Source organism: Schistocerca piceifrons, chromosome 2 (genome assembly GCF_021461385.2).
Source record: "Schistocerca piceifrons isolate TAMUIC-IGC-003096 chromosome 2, iqSchPice1.1, whole genome shotgun sequence".
Classification (NCBI taxonomy): domain Eukaryota; kingdom Metazoa; phylum Arthropoda; class Insecta; order Orthoptera; family Acrididae; genus Schistocerca; species Schistocerca piceifrons.
The window spans coordinates 995,714,335-995,735,661 of record NC_060139.1 but is presented as its reverse complement, the minus strand read 5'-3'; the positions used below and the strand labels follow the sequence as shown (position 1 = coordinate 995,735,661).

General features: G+C 43.3%; 1 protein-coding gene across 1 annotated transcript in view; it reads right to left on the bottom strand.

The window, feature by feature from the left end:
- Positions 1-16,028, bottom strand: part of LOC124776044 — a 31,402-nt gene extending 15,374 nt beyond the window's left edge. Inside the window, exon 1 of the mRNA XM_047250884.1 lies at positions 15,690-16,028. Within this exon, the coding sequence (XP_047106840.1) occupies positions 15,690-16,028 (339 nt within the window). The remainder of the gene's footprint in view (positions 1-15,689) is intronic.
- Between the last annotated feature and the right edge of the window lie 5,299 nt (positions 16,029-21,327).

Here is a 21,327-nt window from a genome sequence, read left to right as displayed (position 1 = left end):
TCTCTCTGTTTGAACAACGTCTGTGAACATCTCTACCATCACAACCTTCATCGAGCATTCGTGATGTTTCTGTCACATTAAAGACTTGTTTACGTTTTCTTCCTTTTATTCTACTTTCAGTCGTTCAAAAATGGTTCAAAAGGCTCTGAGCACTATGGGACTTAACTTCTGAGGTTATCAGTCCCCTAGAACTTAGAACTACTTAAACCTAACTAACCTAAGGACGTCACACACATCCATGCCCGAGGCACGATTCGAACCTGCAACCGTAGCGGTCGCGCGGTTTCAGACTTTAACGCCTAGAACCGCGCGGCCGGCCTTCAGTCGTCCTCTGTCGTGTGCGAAGGGGCCGCCACGATTTCCACTCCTGTGCTAACCTTCCCATCACGGAGTAGCACTTGCAACCTACGTCCGCAATTATTTGCTGTATGATGGAAAAAAAATGCTTACATTTTCGCTGTTCATACAGGAGAGCTGCTGCATGAATTGTGACATTTTGGTTTATAAATTATTCACTGCTAACTATAGTCGCGACACGTTTTGCAGACAGCTGCAACTCACATAAACCACTGAATGTACCAGAAAAATTATACCGTTCTACAACACATAGTTCAGGACTTTTTTCATAAAACCTGAGATGCGTGAAAAACTGCCGTACCATGTAAGACGTTTAAGTTTACTGTTTCGTTGCTAGTAACTCCATTCCCAACATTTTTCGCAAGAACTATCCAGACCAGCCGCTGAATCTACCTACAAAAATATATCGTTGTATGACACATAATTTAGGAGCTATGACGTTAAGTACATAGATGTGTGAAATACTACAGCACTATATACGACGTATTTATTCTTTGCTTCTCTACTACTAACCCTATTCGCAACACATTTCGAAGACAGTATCCACATATGTGCTTAGAAAACTATATCTTTGTACGACACGTAGTTGAGGAGGAGGAGGAGGAGGAGGAGGATATGGCAAAGAGAGAGAGAAGAGGAGTAGATGGACAGAGAGACGGGACAAAATGAGATGGAGAGACAAAGGAATCAGAGGATATGGACAGGAAGATGGAGGAGGAGAAAGTCAGAGAAGGGGAGGAGAATAAAGAGAGGGAAAGGAGAGGGTCTACAGAAAAAGGGGCACGAGGAGATGGACAGAGTGTTGAAGGGTGGATGGGGTGGAGTGAGATGGGGCTGGATGTGATGGACAGATGAGGGGGAGGAGGAGGACAGAGAGAGGGGGTAGAGGAAGTGGAATACAAGAAGGGGATCAATACACACCCGGAAAACGCCAAGCACTCAGCTAGCAACTAAGTAAATGAAAAAGAAAAAAAGGGCGTTGCAAGATGAACTTCTACATCATACAGGATCGGCATTACTCAGTTGTAGAGGTGACACTATCTGAATCGATGCACAACCGCAACTTTGTAAATCTCCAATCGGGATCTGTGCACAAGGTTGGCGCCGGTGGCGACACCTACAATGTGCTGACATGAGGAATGTTTCCCACCGATTTCTCATACACAAACAGCAGTTGACCGGCGTTGCCTGCTGAAACGTTGTTGTCATGCCTCGTGTAAGGAGGAGAAATGCGTACCAAAAAGTTTCCGACTTTGATAAAGGTCGGATTGTAGCCTATTGTGATTGCGGTTTATCGTATCGCGACATTGCTGCTCGCGTTGGCGAGATCCAATGACTGTTAGCCGAATATGGAATCGGTGGGTTCAGGAGGGTAATATGGAACACCGTCCTGTATCCCAACGACCTCGTATCACCAGCAGTCGAGATGACAGGCATCTTATCCGCATGGCTGTAACGGATCGTGCAGCCACGTCTCGATCCTTGAGTCAACAGATGGGGACGTTTTCAAGACAACAACCATCTGCACGAACAGTTCGACGACGTTTGCAGCAGCATGGACTATCAGCTCGGAGACCATAGGTGTGGTTACGCTTGACGCTGCATCACAGACAGGAGCGCCTGCGATGGTTTACTCAACGACGAACCTGGGTGCACGAATGACAAAACGTCATTTTTTCGGATGAATCCAGGTTCTGTTTACAGCATCATGATGGTCGCATCCGTGTTTGGCGACATCGCGGTGAACGCACATTGGAAGCGTGTATTCGTCATCGCCATAGTGACGTATCACCCGGCATGATGGTATGGGGTGCCATTGGTTACACGTCTCGGTCACCTCTTGTTCGCATTGACGGCACTTTGAACAGTGGACGTTACATTTCAGATGCGTTACGACCCATGGCTCTACCCTCCATTAGATCCATGCGAAACCCTACATTTCAGCAGGATGATGCACGACCGCATGTTGCAGGTCCTGAACGAGTCTTTCTGGATACAGAAAATATTCGACTGCTGGCCGAGCAACTGGCTCGTCACAATACGCTAGGCACTACCCTTAATAAGCTGTGGTATCGTGTTAAAGCCGCATGGGCAGCTGTAACTGTACACGTCATCCGAGCTCTGTTTGACTCAATGCCCAGTATCAAGGCCGTTATTACGGCCATAGGTGGTTGGCCTGGGTACTGATTTCTCAGGATCTATGCAGCCAAATTGCGTGAAAATGTAATCACATGTCAGTTCTAGTAAAATATATTTGTCCAATGAATACCCGTTTATCATCTGCATTTCTTTTTGGTGTAGCAATTTTAGTGGTCAGTAGTGTATAATAAAGGTTTGCTGTAATGTATATGCGTGTACTTACACAACACGCTAAGAAGCTTGTAAGGAGTTCATTATGTAAGAGGTTTACTGTTCACTACCCTATTGGAGCAAATGTAATTTCGATGTATTGCTCACGCGCTGCCTGCGATGTAAAACATTTCTGCAGCAATAGAATCGTGGGTCAGAGCAGTGTCGTCAGCTGTAATAATCGCTCGCTCCTTCAGGGCAGTCGCAATAGTTCGTTGTTATGGAGCAGTCGCAATAGTTCGTTGTTATGGAGCAGTCGCAATAGCTCGCTGTTACGGAGAAGTCGTAGTAGCTCACCGCTACAGTACAGTTGCTAGCCATGCAAGAGCAATATCAGTCGCCGCTGGTGCAGCGCAGATCATTGCCATATAGTGTACGGTAAACTTTCTTATTCATCGCCATGCGCGTACTTACATTTGTTCTCTGAGATGTTAATACGAATTTGTTTTAATCTTTTTGTGATTTGTCAGCACTAAGTAAGTCAGACTTGTAATGTTCAATTTTTTATGTAATGGTTTGTAGTAATGCTTTCAATAATAACGAGCTTCAGAACATAAATTTTTACGAGTCATTTACTTGAATTTAAATATTTTACAAATTTTTCCCAGATCATAGTCATGTGTTACTTAATAATCGGAGGACCAGCTATGCAACTCTCAGACAAACGTTGTGCAGCAGTAGTAGATAGGCCAGCATTGCGTTATTCGGCGACAGCATTCTGAGGTAAGAATTTTTCAGTTAGTTCAGATTGATTTCAGAGGGCCATGACGTAGCGCTGCTTACGTCCAAAATTTATGGTTCAAATGGCTCTGAGCACTATGGGACTCAACTACTGAGGTCATTAGTCCCCTAGAACTTAGAACTAGTTAAACCTAACTAACCTAACGACATCACAAACATCCATGCCCGAGGCAGGATTCGAACCTGCGACCGTAGCGGTCTTGCGGTTCCAGACTGCAGCGCCTTTAACCGCACGGCCACTTCGGCCGGCCTCCAAAATTTATGTTTCAATACTTAGTCAATTTAGAACCGGAAACTTTTATATACGGGAAGGTTACAAGCTACAGATGCATAACAGAAATTTCATGACGTGGCAGTTATCCGTTGGTTGCTGCTGTTTCCCATTTCCCATTTGGATTCTTTCGCGACGGGTAGGAAGAAATCCTACTACTCGATCTTTTTCAAGTGAAATTACACTATAAAAGTAACGTACAAATTAATCGACGACTACTACTGTACCCATCGGTTTAGTTCAGTATTTAAAAACTTCAATGACAACCAAGTCTCTCGCCGCGAATTCGATGCAGTCACAGTTGCCGGAGCACTTGTCTCGTTAATTTCCTACAAAAATTCAAACTTACAGTAATGTCAGACCTACTGTTCGTCAGGACGGTCATGTGAGAGAGACTATAGAACCACACAAATGTAAATGACGTACTTGTATGCACTGCAACCGAAGCTTGTCGTCCGCAGCGTTTACGTTTCCATAGTGATATATAACGTTTCAAATACTTCTATGTCGGTCCCACATGTACTAGTCTATAAACTCCAACAACTGTTGTCACACATTCTAATGTTCACAGCTTCAGTGATGCTCATGTGCAGCAGTTTGAGGTGAAAACAAGGTAGTCTGTTTGTTCATAAGAATGTGTGTGGCAACAGCAGCTTTTTTTGTGAGTCTTGTGCCAGATGTGCTGCAGGTGAATGGTACAGCATTGGCAAACATTTCGAATGCCTGCCCTACGTAGCTAATTCACGTTCATATGGAACATCATAAACACCTGAGATTCTGAAGACATGACAGTCTATCACAGGGCGCAACATCTCTTTGACTGTCTTTGGCAGTCAAAGGAGGACTTTAATCCCATTTCTAAGAAGAGTCCGATCTTGAACCTCTACTAGGCAACCTGATCAATATTAGTTACAACAATACTGGGAGTAAAATAGAGGGAGTGGAAGGCTATTTACAAATTGTACAGAAACCAGACGTTGATCATAAGAGTCGAGGGACATCAAAGGGAAACAATGACTGAGATGGGAGTGTGACAGAATTGAAACCTACCTTCGATGTTATTCGATCTGTATATTGAGCAAGTAGTAAAAAAAGAAGCCAAGAAAAATGTACACTAGAAAGTAAAGCTCATGGAGAATAAATGAAAACTTTGGGGTTTGCCGCTGACAGTGTAACACTATGAAAGATAACAAAGGACTTGCAAGATTAATTGAACGGAGTGGATAGCGTCTTGAAAGGAGGACATACCATGAAAAATCTGCAAAAGCAAAGCAAGGATAATAAATGTAGTTTAATTGAATCAGACAAAAAAATGTGTGTGAAATCTTATGGGACTTAAACTGCTAAGGTCATCAGTCCCTAAGCTTACACACTGCTTAACCTAAATTATCCTAAGGACAAAAACACACACACACACACACACACACACACACACACACACACACACACACACACATGCCCGAGGGAGGAGTCGAACCTCCGCCGGGACCAGCCGCAAAGTCCATGACTGCAGTGCCTTAGACCGCGCGGCTAATCCTAAGCGGCTGAATCAGACACCTCTGAGGGAATTAGTTTAGAAAACGAGACACTAAAAGTAGTACATGAGTTTTGCTGTTTCGGCAGCAAAATAACTGATGATGGCCGCAATAGAGAGGATATAAAATGTAGATAGGCAATGACAAGAAAAGTGTTTCTTAAGAAAAGAAATCTGTTAATATTTAATGTAGATTTAAGTGCTCGGAAATATTTTCCGAAGGTATTCGTCTAGAGTGTAGCTATCTGTGGAAGTGAAATGTCAACGATAAACAGTTTGGACTAGAATAGAAAAGGGGCTTTTGAAATGTGGTACTACAGAAGGAGGCTGCAGATTAGATGGGTAACTAATAGGGAGGTACTGTATCGAACTGGAGAGACAAGAAATTTGAAACACGATTATAAGAAGGGATCGGTTGATAGGACACAACCTGAGACATCTCATTTTGGTTAATTTTTTTAATTATTTTAAGGTCGATTTTAGGTTTTTATCCTTTTTTTTAGTAAACACAGCCCACTGGTTGCAATGGATTTTATAGTCGAATTGACCATGGTATCGACTCCTAAATTAAGGGAGTCTTCATCGGAATTTATATTACATACGTAAAAAGTTGACCATTACAGCTCTCGTCATATACTGATGCCACCTGTTTCAGTATACACAAGCAACCCTTAGCGGCAATCCTTAATTTTAACTAAAAATGACAGTAAAACTTTTACGTACCATGTTTTATTATGTGACGTGGCCATTTTGGTGTTAAAATTGTATGACGAGAGCTGTAACGCTCAACTTTTTACGTATGTAAAATAAATTCTGATGAGGACTCCCTTAGTTTAGGAGTCGAAACCTTGGTCAATTCGACTATAAAATCCATTGCAACCAACTTATTCAAAAGAGAATTTTGTTTTAATTATTAAAACTAGGTCAACTATTGGGGTGTGTTGTATCTAAGGAGTTTGAAAGAAAGGTATTGTACTGAGTTGTTACAAGTTGGCCGGCCGGAGTGACCGAGCGGTTCTAGGCGCTACAGTCTGGAACCGCACGACCGCTACGGTCGCAGGTTCGAATCCTGCCTCGGGCACGGATGTCCGTGGTGTCCTTAGGTTAATGAGGTTTACGTAGTTCAAAGTTCTAGGGGACTGATGACCACAGATGTTAAGTCCCATAGTGTTCAGAGCCATTTTTGAACTTAAGATAAGCTCCAGGAAAGTGCCCCGCCAACATGGAGTAAGCCAAAGTACGGTATTTGTATCCCACATGACAGCCGCTACTATCCCTGTCACCTCCAAATACCATGGAGGCCAGTTTGAACATGTGTTGTGACGTGAATTCGATGCAGCTATGCGGTATGTTCCGGGACGATTTGTTATCATGGCATGCATTTCCGGACACATGTTCATAGGACATTTTTTCCTGCATTTCCAGTCAGGAATCTGTTCCTGCATGTCGGTTTTATTAATATTCACCCTATATATACAGTTTCAAGGTTTAAGCATATTTTATAATCCTTCGGTTATTAAAGAGATGGATAATTCAATATATAACAAGAATTGTGAATAAACTCTGTGCCCCTAATACTCACATTCATCTAAAACAGATTGCTGATTAGTACATGTTACGCGAGTAGATGACGTATGTGTTGAAAATAATTGGTTCCATTCTCGGCATCTCGAGCAGGACATATCTGGTGTGGATAGGGGAGAGACAGGAAATTTGTCGCGCTCCAAATATCGGTTCATAACTGAAGAAGACCCACACGAGGACTGCGTTAAAATTTCAGCTTTAATCACGGCAGCTCGTGGCTGGCAAACACCTGCACTCGATCAGCGTGGTCAATGGCTGCAGGACGTCTCTTAGCCGACGCTGGCTGCCGACGAGTACAAATATTTTGACGAGTCCCCTGCGGACAACGCCGAAAACACACACACATACACACACACGCAGTGTAGTGGGCACATTGGTCGCTGTGGACGTCATCATGCGACGTGATTGAGTGCGATATTGGAGCGGTGGCGATTTGGCCACAACGGCGCCACCAGCCGTGTTCCCGGCACCAACCCAGCCGCCTGCCCCCCTCCCCACACGGCCCCACCCTCCCACGGAGAGACAAACCGACCACTGGCCGCCGCCGTCAAACACGACGGCTGCGGGGGACGTGCCAAATCGGACGGTTCCGCTGATAGATGGCTATTTGCCGACTGCCGGAGCGGCGCGTTTGGCGAAAAATGGACGCGGCTTTGTCGCGCACCCTGCCGCAGATATATTAACTGCGCGGCAGGGGGGTACGTGCTCGCCCGCTCCGCTTTCGGAAACGTAATTTGCATTATTCATCACCCACACACAAAACGGCTGTATTTATTTTGGATCGGGGACTGAAACGTAATTACCCACTCGGCTCGAGGCTGACTTCCGTCCAGAGGATGAGGAGCTTACAGTGGTGGCGTAGCAGTTGATCTCAAATTCATTGAGCATCATCCATCCCCCCTCCCCCCCCCCCCTTATAAACCTTTCTCCGTGTAACTTGAGCCTTTGTCAGGGTAAAGTAAAAGTGTGTCCATAAAGTATCCTGGCATTTTCAAACAGAAATATTACAGAAACAATTGGTAAGATTGTAACACGCCCGGGAGTACGAATGGGTGGGGTACTTTAAACTGACTTCTCGTTTCGTGACCGTTTCTTGACCGTGCGTCCTGTCCACACCACGTACCTGGTAATCCCGCGGCGGTCGTATTGTTCTGCTCCACAGCTGGCTGTTGGCTTGCCTGAAATTATCTATCGAAAAAATGCAAGCGGGTTTAGGGGAGCCACTCAACGTTTAAACACAAAACTGTCCTATGTCTGGTATGAACATCTATATTCTGAGACGATATGGAAACCACAGGTTGCCTGTTTACACTCTAAATCGTAAATGTTTATCCCAATTAACAATCTTGATGCTTAACAGTCCAAAATATAATTCAGACAAGCATACGCGTAACCGACACGACGCGGGTGATTGTTGACGATGCGGAATCCGAATGATCGAGCGGAAGTTCTTAGGCTCGTCACACATACAGATATCTGGTAATAGTCCTCCTTGTCACTAGTAATGATATATATCTCTGTTCGTAAAGCTTATTTTTCAGTTCTCAATTGTACGAGCGTGAGCGTAACCGTCGCGGCGCGGCTGATTGTTGATGATGCGGAACGCGATGATTGAACGCACGTTCTCACGCTCGCTACAAATCACTGGCACTTGATTGCACTCTTTTGTGTTAAATAGTAGTACTGATTCACATTTCTTCATTCTTGGAGACCGAACACGGCGCGGATGATCGATGCTATGCGACACGCAACGAGAGGATACATAAATACGTTATTAACGCCACTGCTCATTCTCAATTACTTCTTGACGCACTTTCCTCTGAACCATTTCAATACGTCATCACTTTACTATAATACCACTTGTAGCAACACTTCAACCTGAATACTAACAATGCTTCTACATGCAGAGCTACACTACACATCATAATAGTTTCGTGTCCCGTGCTCGACTCTCCGCACACGCGGCTGACCGCAAAGATACTCCACAACTAAACCAGCGATATCACAATATGCTTACAAGATATGTTCGTCCTATTTGTACTGTGCGCTCTGTTATCAGAGTTTTTTATCACAATCTATTTGTGTGTTACGGATAGGTGCTTTTTTGATGGATGAGTTACTGTGAAACGAACTTTCTACAAAATATCTGCTGCTAAAGTAAAGGCACAGGTTGTTTATCTGAAAGAAAATCGGACTTCCACACTGAGAGAAACTTTAGATCTAAGTATGCAAGATGTCCAGCATAGCGTCCATAAATCTGCGCGTGGCCCAAGAAATTTATCGAGAAAGGGACAGGGTTCGGTAATGGAAAGAGTGGATGGCCTAGAACATCTGTGGAAAACGCCGATCGCCTAAAATAAGCTTTCGACCCTTCTCTCAGATAATTTACCCGCACTGCTGCCAGATCGGTTCAGATGCCACGTTAAACGTTACTAGTTACTACATTTTGCCATGATCACTGTAGCAAACTGATATGGAAGTGTCAAAATCATCGATAAAGCTTTCAGTTCGGTCCCCACCTTTTGTTCGTTAGATGTATCTTCAACATATCTAATAACGTTACTAGACTACTTGGTGAAGTAGGTAGCCAGTGAACTGTGACACTCCTTGCCAATCCACAGTAGCCAAAATCTGTCAAAATAGTAAATTAATTAATATTAATCAATATATTTCAAATGTTTTAACCGTCCACCAACCAAGAAGTCTTTCATTTAGGAAGTCGCAAACATGCAGTTCGTAATGTAGTGGTGTACTAGCTTGCTGGAGTATGTTTATTAAGGGTCATGTATTTGTGGTGCCACAATATCTCTAAAAAGTTCTTGTTACTGATGTTTTGCTGAAGGAAAATTGACCCTTTTGTGATTATGCATGGTCCACACTAAACATTTCGCAGTATAACGCTGAAGTTCCCCACTCACATGCAGTTTCCTCATCCCAAGATTCTGACACTGTGCATGTACAGTTTCTCTGAGAAGCGAAGAGGTTGCCTCATCACCGACACTTATTCATGTGAGACATGTTTCATCCGTTCATTCTAGTATGCTAACTACCACTTTGTTTCGTTTTTTGGTTTAAAATTTAGTCTCAGTCCCTGTAACAATTGCGCGTTGTTAGAGTACTGTCCTAATTTGTGTCTAAAATTTTGTGGGATCTTTAACGTAATACCTGTAACGGTCTAGTAGCAGTGCGAATAAATTATCTGGCAGAAAGCTCGAAAGTATGTGTTACATGACGCGTGCTTCGTGGAACTTTTGCCCTGTTGAGGTGTATTTATTTGGACAAAAAGACTTATCTATGTAAGAAAATTGTCATTGCTAAAAAAGGCATAATCAAGAAGTATCACGTACGGAACAAGGTATGAATGATCATAATGAGTACATACAACATGAAGCTGCTAACGTATTAGGAGAGTTCCCATATACACTGAAGCTCCAAAGAAACTGGTATAGGCATGCGTTTTAAAATACCGAGATATGTAAGCAGACAGAACACGGCGCTGCGGTCGACAACGCCTATATAATACAAGTGACTGGTAGACTTGTTAGATCGGTTACTGCTACTACAATGGCAGGCTATCAAGATTTAAATCAATTTGAACGTGGTGTTCTATTCCGCTCACGAGCATTGGGACACAGCATCTCCGAGGTAGCGATGAAGTAGGGATTTTCCCGTACGGCGATTTCACGAGTGTGCCTTGATTAGCAGAAATCTGGTAAAACATCAAATCTCCGACATCGCTGCGGCCGGAAGAAGATCCTGCAACAACGGGACCTACGACGACTGAATAGAATCGTTCAACGTGACAGAAGTGAAACCCTTGCGCAAATTGCGGCAGATTTCAATGTTGGTTCATCAACAAGAGTGAGCGTACGAGCCATTAAACGAAACGTCATCGACGTGGGCTTTCGGAGCAGGAGGGAAGCTCGTGTACCTTTGACGACTGCACAACACAAAGCTTTACGCCTCTCCTGGGTCCGTCATCATCGATGTTAGGCTGCTGATGACTGGAAACATGTTGCCTGGTCGGACGAGTCTCGTTTCAAATTGTATAGAGCGGATGGATGTGTATGGTTATGGAAACAATCTCATGAATCCACGGACCCTGCATGTCTAAGGGGACTGTTCAAGCAGGAGGAGGCTCTGTAATGGTGTGGAGCGTGTGCAGTTTGAATGATATGGGACCCCAGGTACGTCTAGATACGACTCTGACAGGTGACACGCACGTAAGAATCCTGTCTGCTCATCTGCGTCCATTCACGTCTATTGTGCATTCCGATGGACTTGGGCAATTCCAGCAGGACAATGCGATACCCCACAGAATTGCTACAGAGTGGCCTAAGGAACACTCTTCAGAGCCGGCCGGGGTGGCCGAGCGGTTCTAGGCGCTACAGTCTGGATCCGCGCGACCGCTACGGTCGCAGGTTCGAATCCTGCCTCGGGCATGGCTGTATGTGATGTCCTTAGGTTAGTTAGGTTTAAGTAGCTGTAAGTTCTAGGGGACCGATGACCGCAGAAGTTAAGTCCCATAGTGCTCAGAGCCATTTGAACCATGTTGAACTCTTCTGAATTTAAACACTTCTGCGGCCACCAAACTCCCCAGACATGAACATCATTGAGCATCCTTGGCATGCCTTGCAACGTGCTGTTCAGAAGAGATCTCCACCCCCTCGCACTCTTACGGATTTATGGACAGCCCTGTAGAATCATGGTGTTGAATTCCTGCAGCACTACTTCAGACATTAGTCGAGTCCATGACAGATTGTGTGGCGGCACTTCTGCGTGCTCGCTGCGACTCTACACAGTTGGCAGTTGTAACAGATTCTGTGGCTCTCCAGTGTAGAAAAGAAAGTACTGAATAACGGTTACCATAAGATGTAACTGCATGGTTATCTACACCTTTGAAACAATAACATGGCGAGATGTGGAGAAAGTTATTCTGGACTAAAATACATCACTTCTAATCTCCATATCTTATTCCTTCCTTATTAAAAAGTTACATGTCTTTTTTATTTTACCACACACACACACACACACACACACACACACACACACAAAATTTCAAGCAGATGAAAACAGAGCTCCCTAAAGCCATATAAACACAAAAAAGTCGACAGAAGGATGCGCAGGCTGTAAACATACGCACTGTATACACGCATAAAAAGATTGTAAAACAGCAAAATGTATGTAGCGGAATGTGTGTTCAAATGCCGATGACGTACTGGGCTGTAACGAACAAGCAAATACAGTTCCATCAAAGCAGATACTCAAAATCGTAAGTGAAATAAACTGCTGAAGCCCTCAGTAGCTGGTGAGCTGTAAAAACAATTATTAGCCAAAAAACAGGAGACTATCATCAAGAGAAGTAATACTGAAGAATATTCAGAACTATTTTACCGTGTGTTTTTGTAAAAAAATGTTGTTGTCGTTACTGCGGTTTTCGGCTTGAAGACTGGTCTATGCTCTTCATTCCCAAATAACTACTGTAACCCACACCCATATGAACCTGCTTACTGTATTCAAACTTTGGTCTCCCTGCAAAATTGTTACCACGCACACCTCCCTCCATCGTGAAATTATTATTTTTTGATGCTTCCACTCATTTACTCAGTTTGTGCTATGAATTTCTTTTTTCGTATTTCTTTTCACTAGCTATCTCCTCATTAATTACTCCATCTACTCATGTCTTCAGCATTCGTCTGTAACACAGTTAGCTGTCCATATTTCGCTTCCGAATAACTGAATATAGGTGACTTCTGGAGGGTTTTAATTCAGACTGGGTGTAGCAAGAAAATCGTTTTTTCTGAAGCGATATTCTTGCTACACCCTGTCTGAATTTACTACCCTCCCGAAGTCACCCATATGCAGTTATTTTACTGCCAAAATAGCAGATCTCATCGACTATTTTTATTTTCTGATTTTGTAATGCAATTCCCTCAGCATGATCTGAGTTAATTTGACTACACTCCATTACCGTTCTTTCACTTCATGGTCATCACACAACCTTTTTTCAAGACCTTTCTGTTCTGCTCGACTGCTTTTCAAAGTCCTAAAACATTTTTTTTGCTTGTCCCTTAGTTTCAATTCGATTGGCAAATATGTTTTTGATTTCCTTTGCTGCTTGATCAATGTACAGGGCAAACCACATCGTGGATAGGCTGCAAACTTGTCTTAGTCTTTTCTGAGCCACTGCTTCCCTTTCATGTCCTTCAACGGTTTATAAAAGCTGCCTTGTATGTTAAGTCGTAGGGACAATGTTGACTCGTGTTTTTCCACATTTCACTGAAACATAAATTGATCTCCCCAAAGGTATGTTTCTACTAGTTTCTTCCATTCTTCCGTAAATAACCGTGACTTATTAAACTGAGGACTAGTTAGTGCTTACTGTTAGTATTTCCTACCATCAGAAACTGTATTCAGTGGAATTTAGATTATTACCTTCTTGAAGTCGGAGGTCATTTCGCCTTTCTCACATATCTTGCACACCAGTGGAATAATTTTATTTTGCTAGATCTCCCAAGGATCTCAATAACTACGAGGTAACGTCGTCTACTCCAATTTCATTGTTTCTTCGACTTCACTTTTTCAGTGCACTAACAAATTCTTCTCGCAGCGTCATATCTGCCATTTGATCTCTCTTCACTTCCTCTTTCCGTTCTATGATACTGCGCGTTACACTCACTATGCAGCATGTTTTAACGTGATTTATTACGTATGCCGATAGGAGGGAAGCATTTGGTTTACCGGGGACTGGAGAGGACGAAACAATAGCAAGAAAATTGTTGACATTTTTGGGGCCTCACGACTCCTGGTCAATTTGACTGGACGAAAGTTGTAATGTGTGAGTGGCTTGTACCATTGGTTCTGTCATGAAATAGCTGTTTTTATGCCATCCACTGTTTTATTAGTTCCATTAAAGTATTACGACGGTATGACGAAATATACTGGAGATTTTATGTGAAATTTTTTATGACTCTGGCTGCAGTTATATTGCCTTTGCATTTCGTTCTAACAAGACTAAAGGGATGGAGGGGTCAGTGTCTTGATGCAGACTGCAACAAATTCTTCTACTGAGCTAACTCTTCTTCTCTGAGTAATAATTACATCCAACGACAAAGATGATTTATTGGATATATTCGAATATATCTTCCTCCACAATTTTTTGCAATTAAAGCTTTACTATCGTGGATTTTACACTCCGCTAGTTTAACACATTTACTTTCCCTTCACTTTATAGTTTTTCACATTGCTCATCTATTATTCGATGAACTACCTTATTTGTTATCATGTGAAACACTACGAAGATACTAATAATGAACTACATAGTGGGTCACTAAAAGATACCACGCTTTAAGGGGAGACAGTAAAATGAGAAACATGAAAATATGAAAAAATTATTGTTTATCATGATGGTTTGAAGCATGCTTTATGCAAAAATAAAAGTAATTTGCATCAAACCCCTATCGAAGGTTCTAATCGTCAGCTTAAATGGCGCCTTGCAGAATGAGACAAGTCAATTTTTTGCGCTATGTCTTCTATTGCTATTGTATTTGAATCCATAAGCTCACCGACATTTTTTTCGTTCGTTTGTGCTTTCAGCTATTGGCTACACTGTTGTCTTGCATTCTATTGTTTCCTATAGTAATAGCGTAGCGTGTGTTTTTTATGTTTCTGAGCAAAAAAAGTCCGGATCACCACTAACGTTTCCAAGAAAAGTTCTGTATAAATGTGTGTGAAATCTTATGGGACTTAACTGCTAAGGTCATCAGTCCCTAAGCTTACACACTACTTAACCTAGATTATCCTAAGGACAAACACACACACCCATGCCCTAGGGAGGACTCGAACCACCGCCGGGACCAGCCGCACAGTCCATGACTGCAGCGCCTTAGACCGCTCGGTTAATCCCGCGCGGCTATTTTTCTGTAGAACTTGGAAGAAAGAAAACAGCGGATATAAACATTATAAATACACAAGACGTTGACAATATTTTATCTATTGATGACAGTGTGCATTATGAATTAGGTGATACTTCTTTTCCTGTGAATACTGACCAATTGGGAGTATCTACGCTTACAGCTCTTCTACGAGGAAAATATTTTCCGGTCCTTCTACATACAGTGATGATGCAGAAAACTCTGAAACTGGGACATAAATGTAGTACTAGACAGTAATGTAGTTTCAGAAGCAAGAAGTTCTTTTCAAATTGCAAAAAACAGGGATGTATAAGGACACTGTACGTGCATTAAAACATTAAAGTCAATTCCCAGAAACTCTTTTGTATACCCTAGTATACCTTACACCTTTTCTGAAACCAGCAATGAAAGTTAGAAGTCATTTGTCTCATTACACATACATAAAATGTTATTACTTTTTTTGCTTTCTAGCTGTATTATAAAGGACCCATGACCTGTTTACTTTGCGCAAAAAGCGGTTCATTGCATGAAAAGAAATTAAAAGTTACAATTTTAAAATATTATTCTCAAGAAAATGTGTCGATCTGCTAACAAAAAGTGTGAATAAACATGAAAAAATCTTCAGTTCTCTATTGTTATTACTTCCCGAGAAATGGTACGCTGGAAGTGGTCAATTCAACACGGTGGGACAGGAGGTACATTCTTCCCTTACGCAGATTTCGAGAGTTTTGCTCTCCGTATTTTGTTTTCCTCTCCTGGTCCTCTACTACTGCGTCTTTTGTCATTCCGTCATTTCCTTATTGACAATCTCACACCTGTCAAGGTATTATCTTTTACCTAACTACTTTTTCTGTATGTGTGTGTGTGTGTGTGTGTGTGTGTGTGTGTGTGTGCGCGCGCGCGCGGGCGCTAGCGTTCGTGCGTCCACGTGTACGTGTACGTGCGCATGGCCGCTCGCATCTGCTATTGGCTGAGTAAACAATAACACTGGCGGGGAGTGGTGAGCCCCGGAGACGCCGGCAGCGGCAAGGTCGCGCGGGTGGCGGCTTTGCGTGTCACGGGGGCGCGCCGTGCCCCCGGGCTGGCGCCGAGATTCGTGGCGCTGGTGGCGCGACACTAGTGGCGCTGTCAAAACTTGGCTGCGGCGCCGCTGCGCGCTCCCGCGGGGCTTATGCAAATGAAGCGCGCGCCCACGAGCCGCACGCAACCCCGGGCGGCCTCGCCACGGCGAGGACAGCGCGCCCGACAAACGCAGGTCGTAGGGCCGGGGCCCTCGCATTCTTGGCCACATTTACATGGTGCCTCCGCTGCACTCCACTGTCTCCGCATCTGTTTCCTGAATACAAATACATTGGAGGTAAGTGGAAATGGTTACACAGTGAACCACCTGTCCTATATTTACCAAACTTTGTTAAGATATTTCTGTAGGTGCATGGTCGGCGTAGCTGAGTGACGTTAGGGGTTCAGATCCCAGTATCACCATGGATTTTATTTTGGTGAAATAAATGGAATGGGGTCCATTCACTCTCGTGATGCCGAGTGAGGAGCTAGTTGAATGAGAAAAAGCGACACCAAGACATGGAAAGCAGACAAATTCAGGGAAAGCCAGTGCTGACCACGTGAGCCTTCGTAACGGGTGCATGACGCCATATCGTAGGACGGAGTATGTCACAGGAGTGGATCGGCACCATGCGGTCCTCTGGACCTGACCTCTCAGTTAGTTACCTCTGCATAGATGTTCGTCCCATAGCGTATTAAGTGAGTAAACTTTCATGTAGTTCGATACTGAAGTCGACCAACAACATCAGTGTGAAGTACAAGTGAATACACTGAGCCGTGGAGGCAAAAAGCCTGCGAAACCCATCTTGAGGAATTCTTTGCTCTGCGTGAAACAAATGTGTGTGATTGCAGGTTGGAGGCTGGTATGAAGTATATACATCGCATCGAATCCCAGACATGACGGACTAGGAAAGTCAAGGATCAGTATTGCGGTGTCGCCCGAATAACGAGGTCCCAAGTCGTAGTTGGAACCTCGCGATGGAACCACAAGTAAGGACAGTCGCTATATGAAGCCGCAACGATTGAGAGATATCGGTGGAGACAAGATCTCTCTAGATTCCACACGCGGCCACTGTCGATCATCACTTACATCTGAGCGCAATGCCCTCACACCACTCTGAAATCATCACTTACGACGAGAGCATCGTCTTCCTTCAGGTTCAAAAGCGCGAGTTCTACTACAAGTATAGAAGTTAATGGTCAATTGTACAGAGAGAGATGAGACTATAATTCTGTGCTTTAGCAAGCGATAAGTTTCAGTGTTCGGCGACAGTAACAAGTACGAGAACAGGGAAATGCCTGTGGACATGAATTATTTCCAAGTTAAGTATTTTATATTGTTCAAGTCTCAACAAAGTGATCTTCTCTTTTGTGTGTATTTTAGTATCTGATGAGAGCCTCAGAAAAAACTGGGCTTGCTACGACACACTACGGTGCCGATGCGGCACTATACTTCAGTTCCTCAAGACCTTTGGTACGCGAACTTAGATGTGCCATCTTGCAATAGCAAACAATTTGGTATCTTGGCCCTTAAGGACGTGTCAATAGGCTTTGCCAATCTTGCCACACACTGGCGTGCATACATATTGACTTCGGCAATTACCTACAAGTTGGTCACAGAAGAATCGCTACTTCCTGTGACCTCGTTGCGCCCTCTGATCCCCACAGCCAGTATTCCACTTGACTCCTGGACATCGTCATGGAGGTCTCTGTTGTACACCATCGGCGGCAAAAGACAAATCGACATCTCAGTACAGTTTCCCGTATTCTGGTCACGTCGGTTTATGCAACATCTGCAAGGATTCTTTTAAGTCACTATCATTACCCTTTTGGGGTGAAGCGCCACTATGTCTGAGACTTTCCGTCATACCAGCACGTGGCTTATTTCTTAGTCATTGACGTTTCGTTTGCATTAAAAACTGCTACTGAAGGTTGTTCTAGGACACTTCTAGTTAGGAAACGAACCCTTTATATTCTAACTACCGTTTGTGTCTCACAAACGACGTAAATAGTATACAGTACAATATTACAAAATGTATGAAGATTTCTCCGAAATATATTTGCAAGCAAACAACACATTGCAACGATTATTACATTGGAAAGAGTAATATATTGAGAAGAGTTTAATTAACATAATTTTCGTAAATGAGCTACCATATACAGTATCCAATTGACAGTGTATCAGCTTTAATGATTTTCCTCGAACTATCGATTTTTCAGGAAATGTTCTGTACAAAAATTCTCAAAATCTGTTTCAGTATTTACTACAGAAAACTGTAACTTACGGAAAGTCAACGCTTGATGATATTCGATCTCTGTCTGCGTAGCAATGGAATGTGAATTTCAAGCACTGACGTAAGTAGACGAAAACTGAGGCCGAGCACAAACCTACCACCTCAGCTACGAACACGCGGAAGTGTTTAAACCATTATCATACCCGTGGTTGCGAGTGACGGACTTGCGGATCTGTTATGGATGCCGATAGCATTTCTCTTACGCATCAGACCCCTTTCCACTACGGCCTGCAGTTGCGATCATAGCCGGGTTTGACGATGGCGGTGTCCTAGCCCAGATATTTGTCGCTGTCCGCCATTGTATTTCTCGTTTCTTTTCTACTTTCCACGTATTTGGTTCCCATATGTTTAGTATTGACCGACAAAATTAAGACTCCATATTATAAAAATGTAATCGTGTGAATTTAAGGAGATGGGACCTGGATAAACTGAAAGATGGTGGTGGTGGTTAGTGTTTAACGTCCCGTCGACAACGAGGTCATTAGAGACGCATTGAAAGCTCGGGTTAGGGAAGGAGTGGGAAGGAAATCGGCCGTGCCCTTTCAAAGGAACCGTCCCGACATTTGCGTGAAACGATTTAGGGAAATCACGGAAAACCTAAATCAGGATGGCCGGAGACGGGATTGAACCATCGTCCTCCCGAATGCGAGTCTAGTGTGCTAACCACTGCGCCACCTCGCTCGGTGATAAACTGAAAGAACCAGAGGTTGTACGGAGTTTCAGGGAGAGCATAAGGGAACAATTGACAGGACTGGTGGAAAGAAGTACAGTAGAAGAAGAATGGGTAGCTCTGAGGGATAAAGTAGTGAAGGCAGGGGAGAATCAAGTAGGTAAAAAGACGAGGGCTTGTAGAAATCCTTGGGTAACAGAAGAAATATTGAACTTAATTGACGAAAGGAGAAAATACAAAAATGTAGTAAATGAAGCAGGCAAAAAGGAATACAGACGTCTCAAAAATGAGATTGACAGGAAGTGCAAAATGGCTAAGCGGGGATGGCTAGAGGACAAATGTAAGAATGTAGAGGCTTATCGCACTAGGGGTAAGATAGATACTGCCTACAGGAAAATTAAAGAGACCTTTGGAGAAAAGAGCACTACTTGTACAAATATCAAAAGCTCACATAGAAACCCAGTTCTAAGCAAAGAAAGGAAAGCAGAAAGGTGGAAGGAGTATATAGAGGGTCTATACAAGGGCGATGTACTTGAGGACAATATTATTGAAATGGAAGAGGATGTAGATGAAGATGAAATGGGAGATACGATACTGCGTGAAGAGTTTGACAGAGCACTGAAAGACCTGAGTCGAAACAAGGCCGCGGGAGTAGACAACATTCCATTACAACTACTGATGGCCTTGGGAGAGTCAGGCCTGACAAAACTCTACCATCTGGTGAGCAAGGTGTAAGAGACAGGCGAAATACCCTCAGACTTCAAGAAGAATATAATAATTCCAATCCCAAAGAAAGCAGGTGTTGACACATGTGAAAATTACCGATCTATCAGTTTAATAAGTCACAGCTGCAAAATACTAACGCGAATTCTTTACAGACGAATGGTAAAACTGATAGAAGCTGACCTCGGGGAAGATCAGTTTGGATTCCGTAGAAATGTTGGAACACGTGAGGCAATACTGACCTTACGACTTATCTTAGAAGAAAGATTAAGGAAAGGCAAACCTACGTTTCCAGCATTTGTAGACTTAGAGAAAGCTTTTGACAATATTGACTGGAATACTCTCCTTCAAATTCTAAAGGCGGCAAGGGTAAAAAAATACAGGGAGCGAAAGGCTATTTACAATTTGTACAGAAACCAGATAGCAGTTAAAGGAGTCGAGGGATATGAAAGGGAAGCAGTGGCTGGACAAGGAATGAGACATGGTTGTAGCCTCTCCCCGATGTTATTCAATCTGTATATCGAGCAAGCTGTAAAGGAAACAAAAGAAAAATTCGGAGTACGTATTAAAATCCATGGAGAAGAAATAAAAACTTTGAGGTTCGCCGATGACATTGTAATTCTATCAGAGACAGCAAAGGACTTGGAAGACCAGTTGAACTGAATGGACAGTGTCTTGAAAGGAGGATATAAGATGAACATCAACAAAAGCAAAACGAGGATAATGGAATGTAGTCGAATTAAGCCGGGTGATGCTGAGGGAATTAGATTAGGAAATGAGACACTTAAAGTAGTAAAGGAGTTTTGCTATTTGGGGAGCAAAATAACTGATGATGGTCGAAGTAGAGAGGATATAAAATGTAGACTGGCAATGGCAAGGAAAGCGTTTGTGAAGAAGAGAAATTTGTTAACATCGACTATAGATTTAAGTGTCAGCACTATGGGACTTAACATCTGAGGTTATCAGTCCCCTAGAACTCAGAACTACTTAAACCTAACTAACCTAAGGACATTACACACATCCATGCCCGAGGCCGGATTCGAAACTGCGACCGTAGCGGTCGCGCGGTTCCAGACTGAAGCGCCTAGAACCGCTCCGCCACCACGGCAGGCGACTGTCAAAGATTGATACCTACAGCTTACGGGTAACTGCCGTTAGTTTGAAGCACCCTTAGTATTGGCTAATTTAAAGCATCGTTAAATATCGTCGTAGCTTTTCAAAGTATTTCTCATTGTTTTACAAAATTTTAATAACCTTAGAAATAAAGAAGGTATCCATCAATGTATCGTAATTGTGTAAGTGTTACGTCTGAGGAAAAGCGTGGGAACTCCTGGAGCAGAGAGATATAACACTGATGTAATTTCGACACATGACACAACTCTGAAATAATGCCAAATGAGTTACACGAACAAGTGAAAGTAGAGTAAAAATATTAAATAATGTAATTTTAGTGGCCCGCACAAGGACTGTACGGAATTAATGTATAACCGACAACTATGGGGAATCTCTTACAGTACAAGACGTACGACACCCATATTTGCCATCCATGTTTCAAATTACAGGCAGCTCTAATTTTGTATTTATGTTTTTAACTAAGGCTTCAAAAACGCTAGCGCCGGTAGAGGTCTCTAAGTGCTCCTTTACTGTCGGCTCCAAGCGCCCAGGCCTAGCTGGCGAATGCTTAAATCGGGTAGTGTTAGCGGCGCCTGCAAGTCGGCAGCCCGCTCGGCGCACAGTGCCTGTGGCGGACGTCGCGCGCGGCGTTATTGTTGGTGGCTGAACTGAGCCCGCGACGATGGCGCGGCCGGCGCTCCGGAAGGAGGCCGCATTAT